Source organism: Microtus pennsylvanicus, chromosome 8 (genome assembly GCF_037038515.1).
Source record: "Microtus pennsylvanicus isolate mMicPen1 chromosome 8, mMicPen1.hap1, whole genome shotgun sequence".
NCBI lineage: Eukaryota > Metazoa > Chordata > Mammalia > Rodentia > Cricetidae > Microtus > Microtus pennsylvanicus.
In genome coordinates, this window is record NC_134586.1 from 102,751,776 (window position 1) to 102,764,038 (window position 12,263).

General features: G+C 43.4%; 1 protein-coding gene across 36 annotated transcripts in view; it reads left to right on the plus strand.

Moving 5' to 3' along the window:
• The window catches only part of Myt1l (myelin transcription factor 1 like), a 407,676-nt gene that overhangs the window by 329,802 nt on the left and 65,611 nt on the right, over positions 1 to 12,263 (plus strand). For 27 of the 36 annotated variants that reach the window (XM_075984142.1, XM_075984156.1, XM_075984147.1 and 24 more), the window contains 3 exons: positions 1,503 to 1,739; positions 4,164 to 4,285; positions 5,105 to 5,173. In XM_075984142.1, coding sequence (XP_075840257.1) covers positions 1,503 to 1,739; positions 4,164 to 4,285; positions 5,105 to 5,173 — 428 coding nt within the window. Of the gene's footprint in view, positions 1 to 1,499; positions 1,740 to 4,163; positions 4,286 to 5,104; positions 5,174 to 12,263 lie in introns of all 36 variants that reach the window. The other 9 variants (XM_075984133.1, XM_075984131.1, XM_075984151.1 and 6 more) reach the window with 1 other exon arrangement.

Genomic DNA, 12,263 nt, shown 5'->3' on the forward strand with positions numbered 1-12,263 from the left:
GGAAAGAAGCAGGTAAGCTATGGTTCGTGGACAGAGGTGAGAAGATAACTGGAAGAGGTCTCTCCCAGCATATTGGCTCTTATCAGTTGGCCCACTTAGCATTTCTGGCACTCAGAGCAGAAGAGGAAGCCATTAGGATGGGCAGGGAAGAGAGTGAGCTGTCTCTCTGGGGCTCTAGGCAGGAAGCAGTGTAGCAGAGGTAGAACCTGCACACTGACCACCTGCCCTCTCTGTATCCTGCGGCCCCGGGCGCTGACTGGATTGGTCATAAATCACTGTAGTTTATGTAAGTGGAGAAAGGTCAGCCACCTTATGGTTGTGAGTGCTTTCATACCTTTGGTATTTTCCTCTGCAGTATGAGGCAGTGTCAGGGGACCTGCACTCTGAATGGTCATCTGAACAACTGAAGTGCAAGGCTAGTACAGAAGCCCTTACTCCCCATGAGAATAAATACAGGGGCCTCCCCTAGGGTTGTTTTGTCATTTTTTAAATCTTAGAATACTACTCTTGGGATAATGGTTCCAATATGCTTCATCTAAACTACTATCAGAGCTTAGAGTCTGGGGTGCTTTGTCAGAGTTCTGGCAGAACAACACTGAAAATATATGAAGAGCACAGCTCCAAGGTCAGGACCCTTGTCCCTTGTGTCCTCTCCCTGCCCAACCAGAAGAAGAGGTGGCTAGACATCAGAGGCCACAGGGTCACTCCAGCTGGAGGTCACATTTTTCCTTGAGACAGTGAAGTCTCCTGGGAAGATGGAGGGCTGTTTTGACTGTGCTTGTCCACTGCCCTCTTAATACCTTCACTCCTCTGCCTGCAAAGCAGACTTTGAAGAGCTTGGCCTCTTTCAGTGCATCGGTGTGTGAGTGCACGCACGCATGTGGTCTCACTTTTTATATTTTACCCATTTGACTCAGTAGCAGATATGAGGACACCCAGATCAACTCAGAACTGAATCCCCATGAGGTCTTGGCAACTGTAGTGCATATCATCTTTTTTGAAATGGAAATCTCATGGCACCAGATTTAAAGTCAGAAGGAAAATTCTAGTTCCTTCTTCATCCTTCCATCAACATTCAAGTATTTTCCTTTTCCTTCTCACTCACTTTGTATTGATTGCCATCAGTGAAATGAGGGGAAACATTTAAGATGATATATTATGGATGTATGATAGGGTGGAGGATGGATCTAGGAAGGATGGATGGATGGGTGAAGGATAGATGAATACATGGATGAATAGATGATAAATGGAGGGAGGGAGAGGGTGGCTAGTTAGATAGATGATAAGTGGATGGGTATGTAGATAGATGATAGATGCATGGATGGGTGAATCTTCCAAGCAGTTTCTGTGGGAAGCTTGTGGTAGCAGGCTTGCCTACAGACCATGATGGTTCACATGTGTGTTAGTGGGGAGCAGGGAATGGAGGGTTATGCTGGCGAAGTCAGTCTTAGCTAATGGTCATCCTGTCAGACCTTCTGGGTGATACATCTTTCTTTCAGCAGAACCCAGACATGGAAGTGGATGAGAATGGTACCCTGGACCTGAGCATGAACAAGCAGAGGCCTCGGGACAGCTGCTGCCCAGTTCTGACCCCCCTGGAGCCCATGTCCCCCCAGCAGCAGGCAGTGATGAGCAGCCGGTGCTTTCAGCTGAGTGAGGCAGATTGCTGGGACTTGCCTGTAGACTACACTAAGATGAAGCCTCGGAGGGTGGACGAGGATGACCCCAAGGAGATCACCGTAAGTCCTTCTCCTTGACCCTTCCTGTGTTTGCTATGAGCCCAAGAGGGGCCTTAGTGAACTCTTCAAGAGAAAGTGCATTTTTTCCCTAAATCTTACCGTTAGCTGACAGGGACATGGAGAACACTTTTGGTTGACTTGGGAAATGTATAATTGGCATCAGTTTGAGAGAAACAGAGTATGGGGTCCTTCAAAATTTTATTTTTTAATAAGTGCACATCATTACAAATGGTTTCTCTACAAAATACAGAAAAAAAAATTATTTTCAAACAAAACAGTGCTGCATTTTCCTGGGGCAGTATAGACAGGAAGGTCAAGAGTTCTAGGCCTTTGGTCATGCCTTGAAGGCATGTGCCAGATTTTGACTTCCCAGGGGAAGCCTTGCCCTCTCGGAAGAGTGGACTGGGTCGTGGTGGGGGGAGTGAGGGGAAGTGGGATTGGCATGTGAAATGAGAAAATATTGTTTTAAAAATAAAAAGGAGAGTTCGAGGCTAACTTGAGCCATATAGTGAGGCCAAAGTTAATTAAATATAAAATAAAGTAAAAACGTATTAACTGTGCTACAAATAAGCTCAAGCATCCAGGCTGTACTTCTTGCTAGTGTATCTTAGAACAGTCCTCTAACTCCATGTTTGTGGCAGCGTTTCTAAGATTCCCATGTTAGAGCATATGTTTTCAAGTAGTGTGGACTTTCAGATTAGTTACTACTGTCCACTGGACAAGACCATTTTCTTCTTGTGTGCTTATGGGTATTGCGTATACAGGTACACCCACACACAGAGCTCAGAACAGGAAGTCAGGTATCTTCCTGTGCCACCTTTTTCCTTGCTGCTTTTAGACAGGCTCTGTCATTGAACAGGGTTCTCATCACCATTGACTTGGCTGGCTTACCGTTGGACTCCTGGTATTCTTTCTCTTTTCCCAATGCTGGAGTTAATGGTACCCACAACCATACCCTGATTTTTACAAGGGTGTCTGGGATTCAAACTTGGGACCTTGTGCTTACAGGGCAAGCCACTCTTACACACTCAGCCATCTCCCCAGCCCAAAGAATTTCTTTTCTTTACTGGAGACTTTCTTCAATTCTCAAATCTGAAAGTTCTGACATCTTTATGGATTGAATAAAAATATGAGTTTATCAAACCAATACTGCATTACACTGGAAAAGGAACAGGTAGAGAGAGAGAGGCCTTCCCTTGAGCCTTTTATTTTTTGTGCTGTGTAGTCCTGACTGACCTCAAAGTCACGTGGTCTCCCTGCCTTCCCCTGCTGAACACTGGAGATAGAGGTACTCACTGTCTCACTCAGCAGAGGCTCTGCTTAGTTCCTTTTCTATTGTTGCAATTAACATGACCAAGGCAACTTATATTTGAGAGTGGTAAAACGGCCTTCAGTTTCAGAGAGTTAGAGTCCGCAATGGCAGAGAGAAGGTATGGCAGCAGGAACAGCTGAGGGTTCACATCTCAAAGCCCAAGTAGGTGTCAGAAGTACACTGAGGGTGCCAGGAGGTGTTTCCAGCCTCTGAGCCCACCCCAACTAATACACCTCCTCCAATAAGGCCTCACTAATCCTTTCCAAACAGTTCTACCAACTGGTGACCAAATATTCAAATCTGTGATCCTTTTTTATTTAAAGCACTTTAGGTTCTTACCTTCAGTCTTTAAACTGAATTATATTTGAGTAACAAGGTAAATTTAAGCATTCTTTTTTCCCACAGTTAAGCCATGATAATCAAGAAAGAAATGGTAGTTGAATCCCTGAATTTATTTTAATTAAAATTAAGCCTCCCTCCAGTGACAAAAACCTCTTCATCATAGACTATCTCAGAAGTAAACTTGCCTGTCAGCTTGTAGCATGGACTTAGGAAACATGTATGCTGAACATTGTCCTTTCTAGAAAAATCTAGGTTACTGTGTGTAGACTCATCAAAAGTAGCTGCTTTATTTTTTTAAGAAAATAATAATTTAAATTATAACATTAACATAATTGGTCTTCCATTGCCTCGACATATAAAAGTACATGTAGGTGAAACACTGAGCAGTGACTGGAAAAAAGTCTACTCTACAATGTTTTCAGGAAGAGCATTAGATTAACAGGTCCCTCTTAATAAAAGGTGTCCCCTGCACTAGCCACACACATACAGCTCTCCCCTGGACACCTGATACAGAAAACACCAGGTGACATGATTTCTCTGACTTCTAGAACATCCACTGGTCCTAAGCAAGAGCCTTGTAACGTTTTAGCGGCCCGTGGACAGTTCAGCTTGTGTTTTCACAAGAAGGACCCCTTATCATAACAAAGATACATTTGGGTTTTAAATATAAGAGAGTCAAAAGAACAGGCAGGGAAACCCTGTAGCCTGTGAACCTTCATCTAGTGAGTGTTCTTGCTGTGTGTGGCCCTGAAATTGTGTTCTGTCTACAGCCAGAAGAATTGGACCCATTCCAGGAGGCCCTCGAAGAAAGAAGGTATCCAGGGGAAGTGACCATCCCAAGCCCCAAACCCAAGTATCCCCAGTGCAAGGAAAGCAAAAAGGACTTAATAACGTAAGCATATGATAAGGTGACATGCTGGCTCTTACCTCTCCCTTCTCTGGCTTACTTTTAAAGCACAGACATGTATATGCCTTGCCGTGTGAGCATGCACATTTGCGGCCCAGGAATCTCCAGCTGCCAGTTGAGCAGAGCCAGAGGCTGCCTTGCACCTGCTTGTTCTCAATGATGCTCTACCGTTTGAAGGCGTCATTCATTTAACCCTGTGCATTCTGCAGCTTTCTCCAGGGTGCTTAACTCCCCTTGCAGACATTGCAGCTAAACTGGAAACAATGAAATTTTTTAAAGCTTTTTTTTTAAACATACTTACTATTCTGGCTGTCTTTGTTTTTGTTTGGTGGCAGATGTCCAACTCCAGGGTGTGATGGGAGTGGTCATGTGACTGGTAATTACGCCTCACACAGAAGGTGTGACTTCATTTTTCTCATGGTGGATTCTGTCTTTTCAATTTATTGTTTTCAGCTTACCTCAACAATGCTGTCAAAGTACAAATGTTGAATTCTGTGTCAACCCTCTGAGTGCTGTATGCTGCCCTTCAAAAACATACTAAGTTACACAATGACTGTTAGACTACTAAACTTTCAAAATTCTTCTCAAAAGAGAACATGTATTACGTTGTGATTTAAAAAATGATTATTAACAGAAATGCTTTCTTAAACATATGCTCAATGACATTCATAGTTATTCAGTATACAGCACTTGGCCCATTGCTCTTCTGCATTGAACTTTTTTATTTTCAACTTTGTGTTGTGTTGTTCGGGTACTGCTGCTGCCTAGGGGTTCACTCACTGTGTCTCCTGGCCTGTCTTACAGTCTGTCTGGCTGCCCTCTGGCGGACAAAAGCATTCGAAGTATGCTGGCCACCAGTTCACAAGAGCTCAAGTAAGCATTCATGACACTAACTAACTCTCCTTCAAAATCTCTTTGTTGTTAGTTCACAGAAAGTAGTGTGCTGCTTGCCAGTGAGTTGTCTGTGGTATTTGTTTCTGATTCGGTTGGATAGTCTCTGGTCCTTTCCTATCATAACCTTTCTATCCAGAATCTCTTGTCTTCAGGAAAAGTGTTTCAGAGTTACTCAAACTTTCAAAAAATTAGTGTGTAACATTTTAAAAAATGGATGCCAAGGGCCTGGTAACAGCCTGTTCCGTAAACTTGTAATCCTCATTGTAAACACTGCTCAGGCCTGTGTTGGTTCAGCTCAGGTTCTGTGTGGTGTTGGCACATACACGCTCATGTACATGTGTGCATGCACACACACAGCAGCCATAGCTCCCTTTTCTCTCCTTCGTATTGTAACTTTTAAACATAAATCTGGCAAAACTGTGAGCCCAGTGCCAGCACCAGCAGACTGAGGCTGTTTTCCTTTGTAATCAAGTGTATGAAACTCAGTTCCTAGCAGACTGTAGAAGAAGCCAATGAAAATGTGAAAAGAGCATTGAGACCTCTCCCCTCCAGTCAGGGTGGACTTGGTGGTGTCTGTAGGGATAAAAGGCCAAACCTGACAGCACAGCGTGATGACAGCCACTGCCCCTCAAATGATAGCCTTTGCTTACCAGACCTTCCTGCCCGTGTATCCTGTGTGTGGCTGTGAAGATGCTGTCCCCTCCTGACTATCCCGTGCCCTCGCCCCATGTCTCTAGTTCAAGGGTGACCTGAGTGCAGCCTTCTCTTTGACACCCATGTCATCTTTTTCAGGCTCCCTGTCCAGGGCCCTAGTGCCATAGACCAGCTGCTCATGTTCAGTGACTTCCTGAACTAGCCCTCCTGTCGCACGCAGGACTCTTGCCTTGCCGCTGTCTTCCTGAGCTAACTGTAGGCAGCTGGAGGGTCTCCTCTTGTCTGGCAGTCTAGCAGCGCTTGAATCAGTGCCTGATGGACACATAGCTTTAGCACATCAAAGCAGCAGCCTTAGGAGCAGCAACCCAGCACAGTTTGCTCGGGCATCTTTTGTCACGGCTTCAACCTACATTTCTCTCACGGTCAGAATGTGACCAACTGCACTTGGATCTTGGTCAGCACATCAGGATGTGGCAACCTTCTTTTGACTTCCTTGATGAGGAGCTCTTTGCAAAGCCTGGTGTGTCTCCAGTTGCAGCCGCCTGTAAACAAGAAGCTGCTTCCGTGCTGCTTGTGCATTCTTGACTGCTTAGTGTCTTGAGACCTGAGACCAGAACATTCTCTGACAGTGTAGTCAGATGACATGGGCTTACATCTTTTAGGGTTGGGCTTGATGTCTTCGGTCACCTAAACTTTCAGGCAGACCTGCTGTTTCTCCAGACCACAGTTCTCTTTGTCTCATTTCATCTTGGGAGATGGCTGGTCCTCATCAGCACCCTCAGGGAAGGAACTGCACTCACATCTTCCAGACAGCATAGTTTTGGCCAGCACCCTTCTTCCCTTCCTGCCAGGAAGCTGTACCATCCAGAAAAACAGATACCTTTGCCTGGTTTGGGATCATCTAAAAGTTATACACACATTTTCTATGTTTGTCTTTGCAAATAAGTCCTTTTTGGCTTGACCTCTGCTGGGAAATCTAAACTTGACTAATTTCCTAAAATGGTTTGTTTCTGATAATGGAACTTCAAAACTAAAGATTTGGTGTCTTCTTTAAAGAGACTAAAATTTGAACAGCCACTGACAATTTGTTCTCTACACACAAAATAAATAAATACACCATCATGATAGCCCTTTCTCTCAGCCTTTTCATTGATGCCTCTTAGTCAGTCGCTGAGGAATTGTAGAAGTCAGGAAAGTTTGCTGGGGGAGCTTTCTCAAACAGAGCAGCATAAACATCCTCTTTTGGTTGTGCTGAAGCTTAGAGTAACTCACGACTCCTGCAGTGTGTTGATGTTCCTGAAAGCCTCGGTCAGTTTGTGCAGTAGCATCTCACCTGAATGAGAACTGAGCTGAGTCCCTGATTGTTATTCATATAACACTCATCATCAATCATGATGTTAGCAAGTGGCTTCCAGTGACTTCAGCTACCACGTGGAAATTTTTAGAAATTTTCCTGTTATCATTTCCAATACTTAACATTTTATAGGTGACCCTTAGAAGAACATTCTTAGCCATGGATAAAAAAGTTATCCAAAAACCCATTGACCAAACTCTTAGACTTCATAAATAACACTTTGCTCATTCATCTAGAACAGCCACTGTGGGATAGTTTTAAGAAGAGTTCAGTGATTTTGTGCTTAATTATGTACAATGTGTAAACTAAAATGTATTAAAATGATACATGAATCTTACCAACACTATGGAATAGATCCTGGATCCCTTGTGTCTCTGTTAAGTATATGACATGTCCTGGGGGAGGGAGACTTGAGGGCCAGAGAAAGGACGAATTTTCAGCCAAGTACTTCCCTACCCACCCTGGCTGTGAGATTGCAGCGTATCAAACTAAGAAGTAATGTGACCTTTCAGGGGCACTATCCTAATGTAAAGTCTGATTCTAAGGTACTTTTCTCCTTTTGAAATGTCATTTTCTAAAATTCTCCAAAGAGTGTGCATTAAAGGCAGCCACAGCATTGTAGCCTCTTTGAAGGGCCATAGCCTCCTGGCCAAGGACCCTTTCCTGTATGGGAGTCATGTTCGATGGCAGACACTGGCAGATGCTGACCTATATGGGTCTTAACCATCTCAGTAATCAATCTAAGTCAAGAAAACTAGCTTCAGACAGGAGCTGTGGGCTTGCTTACAGTGGCCTCAGTTGGACAGGCTTCTATTTACACTTAATCCAGATATAGGAGAATCCTAGAATTAAGAGTGTTCATAGTTTGCTTTAGCCATGCACACACAGATGAATATACAGATCAGTAACTGATAAGCTGAAGTAGATTACTCAGGGAATGGCTCACTGCATCCCTGTCAAAGAGGTAAAGCAAAACAGCCTGTCTCCTCTCTGCCCCTCTGATGTGTGTTCATGCTGTTTGGGAAACCCTCCTCAATATAACTCCTAGGATCTAGTAAAGGGCCATAGGAGAGTTCATATCCTGACAGTTATCCTTGGGAATTCCCTGTCCTGAATCTTCTTCCCATTTTCTCTTCTTCAGGAGTGTGGATGGATGGGTTGAGTAAGTGGGAACATGGATCTTAATCCCCTGTAACTACACACACACACCAAATAAACAGTGTACGGCGGTCTATGCTGCGCAAACCTCAGAGTTCTTCAGATGGAGCTTAGCTCTGCTGTGTGTTTGTACATCACCTCCAACGCAGGTTATAGTAGAGTTCACAGAGTAAAAAAATCAGATTCAGGTAATACAAGGAAAGCAGGCATCATGATCAAAACTTACTCTTTTTGTGAAGAACATGCTGGAACATGAAATGCAGAGCATAGACCCTCTAGCCCAGCAGAAAGTCATCTTTTCTTTGCCTTAGTTTCTTTATCTGTAGCCTAACCTAGCACTGGGGTAGCTCAGAAGGCGTTCAGTGGATGTCAGTATAACCAACAGTGTCAAGGTCTAGCAGTCTTTAGAAAGCATCCAGCAGCTGGGACTCGGAAAAGGAGAAATGAACAAGGTCATCGATGTTTCTGAAATGGCAGCATCCCTTGCTCTTTGAAAAGTCACTGAAATAACCTCATTCACTCAAAGGTCTTTGGGAAAAACTTAGTGCCGTATTCTCTAAGGCATGTGATAGCACATGCCCATCATCTCAGCCTTCTGCTGAAGCAGGAAGATAGCAAATTCAAGGCTAGCCTGGGCTACACAGTGAGAGCCTGTTAAGAAGAAGAGGGGAAGAAAGAGGAAAATGACGATGATGATGAGATAATAGAAAAGAAGGGGTAGGACACTGAGCATGAACACGGTTAGATAGTGTGGGGAAGTGGGAATCTGAAAGCATGCATGGAATGTCCTGTGGTGCTATATCTAACATGTCCACACAGTGTGTTCTGTAAGCCTCTATATCATGGGTTTCTATCATGATTGCTTCTCTTTGCTGAATGAATCATCTTAGTTCTCATATGTTCTTCATTTAACCCTTATACCCAAAGCTCCCCTAGCCACCTTGGTCCACTGCCATCCATGTCCTCAGATCCCAGGGTTCCTTTGGAAACAAAGACAGTCTAGAACCCCCTGAGCTTCCTGTACTGAAGTACAAACCATGAGAAGCCATTTTCAGGGATTACTCAGAATAGGTAAAATTCTTTCATTCATTCATCCATGCATTTGTTCAATCATTTCAAAACTATTCAATTCATACCTAGAGATAAGACCCAAGTTGTACCACCCCTGCCTCAGGAAGTCATGTTCATGTACTCACAGCAGACCAAAGGGGGTCATCAGAGGATAAGCTAGACAAGAAAAGGGCTACTAGGTTATTGGGACAGGCCAAAATGTACCACAAAATCAGGTGAACTTGGGCTACATTTGTGGGTTAGTCAGGGCAACAATGAATTTTGGGGATACATTCATACCAAGAAGTGTGTATCATGGGCACAAATTCTATGCTACCACAAATAACTTGCCCAACATAGCGAAGAGGATACAGCTAGAGATGACAACTAGAGATGACAGCAAAGATGTAGTCCATGGTAAGGTATCGAGTTAGACATTGTCCTAAGACCCCACAGGGATTAGCTGGCAGAGCCACAAGCAGTACCTGGAGTGGTAGTGTCCAAAGCCTGAACTCTAGCAGAAGGATAGAGGAGACTGTGTCCACAAGAGATTCCTGGAGAGGGTTTGGGAAAGCCTAGAGTTTGGATCCAGTAGCTTCCCTGCTTTCTGGTCCACCACAGAACTGAAAGGGAGCATGTGTTACAAAGATGACTCCTGTCTTCCAGCACTCCTACCATGCCTGGGTTTGCAGCCACCTGGCCAGGGCGTGTGTGGCCATCATGAATCAGAATGTGGACCAGTGTTGAAACAATGATGGTCACAGGAAACCAGCAGCAACCATCCTTGACAGGAATGTAGTTTTCAGGATAGAATTGGGAGCTGAGCTGTCCATGCGCATGGATTTGTGGGAGATGCTTGTCACCACCTGCAGGAGCAGTAGGTTCAGCCAGACAGAGAAGGCCACTTTCAAACTCTCTCCTCTATCCTACATATAAAATAAAATTCCTGAAATATTCACTAACATCTTACCTTTTTTAAAAAAAAATTATGTATGAGTGTTTTTCACCTGTCTTGTTTATGTGTCATGGTGTCTGTGTCTGGTACCTGAGAAAACCAGAAGAGGGCATCAGATCCCCAGAAGATGGTTATAGACCATTGTGGGCCACCATGTGGATGCTGGAAATTGAACCAGGTTCCAAGGAAAAGCTGCCAGTGCTCTTAACTGCTGAGCCATCTTTTTAGTTTCATCACCATCTATTAAAAATGAAACAAAAAGTAACTACAGACAAGATCTCCCAAATCTTACATGGGCAATGAAAAAAGTCCACCAAAAAAAATAAGCCATTCCTGGCTTTCTCGGTGGGGATCTGCCTTTCAGAGTGGCCAGGGACTCACTTGAAATGTCAGCAAGTTCATGAAAGAGCCTGGCTTCGGCAGACACTGGCATCTTGCTCACGTTTAATTGGCTACAGTTCCTGGACACCCACAGTGAATATCGTTGCACTGCAGCGATTCATCTGCTAAGCCTGGACACAGGGAAGAGCTTGCTCTCCATCCTTCGCTTAGAGCTAACCTGGGAGTTGTTATGTTTTCATCATGACAAATGTGGGGAATATTTTAAATTCTGCGCAAGATCTTGAAGTACACTTCACTCCTCACATAGAAATTATGGAGCATTCAATTCAGATATCAAAATCTACTGAATGATGCTGCTTACTTGGAAAAGAGGGGAATTAGTTGTTTCTTATTGGGAAAGAGTGTTGAAATTATAGTGTATTCGATGCATTCTAGTCTAATGAAAATTTTGTATTCCTCTTAATTTTGAGTATGTATTTTAGAAGCATTTTAAGTCTATTTGCATTTTTATTGTTTTAGGTGTAAATTTATTTATATAAATTTACAAACACACACACACAAACACATACACTTTGTGATTGTTGCACTAGACATTTTCCTTTCACGACATATAGCTGTCAGAATGCTCTTCATATTTCATTGTTTGTCAAATCTGGCCTCTCCTGTTTACTAAGAATGAGCCTATTTTTATCTCCTCCTTGACTCCTCTGGGGTGATTCTGAAAAGCAAGAGCCTTTAGCGTTTTGGGGGCTTTAGGCCCATACCAGATGCCAGGCCCCATGCAGTGTAAGGTACAATCCCCTGGGACAGAAAGTCTAGTCAGTCACAGGCACGTATGCTGGACTTTAATTGTAAATCTGAGGTTTTAATCTTGTAGAATCTTCAGGAATTTATAGTTTTCTGGAGAAAAATGAACAAAATTGTAAATAAAGTAGATGTTCCCTTTGGAAATTTATTGACAAGAATTTTGGAGAATTGTTTTTCTGACACATTCAGGAGAGGCTGTGATTCTCTTCTAGATTTTTCTGGGTTGGAAGTTTTTGACAGATAGGGCAGACTGCTTGCAGGCATGAGAGGACTGGGGAGCACTCCTGGATTTAACTTGTCTGCATTTCTGATATGCTTAACCACTTCTTCTTAACCATGACCTGTGCTCTCCCAGAGTGACAGTCTAACAATGCTCACACATAATGTGTTCCGGTCCTTTGCTACATTTTTGGAGATCATTCTTCTAACTGCTGTATTTCATCTGACTCCCTCTGAAGTTATCTGAGTACCACAAGTTCATAGATTTCTTGTATTGATAATTAAGATGTATAAACTCCTGTTTCCCTATTTAAAAAATGAAGACCATTCTAATCATACGGAGTGATTTGATATACTCCTCCTACATGATCTTTGTTTGTGTGAGTGGGGGGGAGGGGTTCAGTGCAAATACCTTCTGATAGGTGGAAATAAAGTTGACTGTGAAATGAGTGACTATATACTGTCAACAGAACTTTCTAGAATGACAGGAGGTCCTTTGTGCACTGACCCACATAGTAGATACAAGCCAC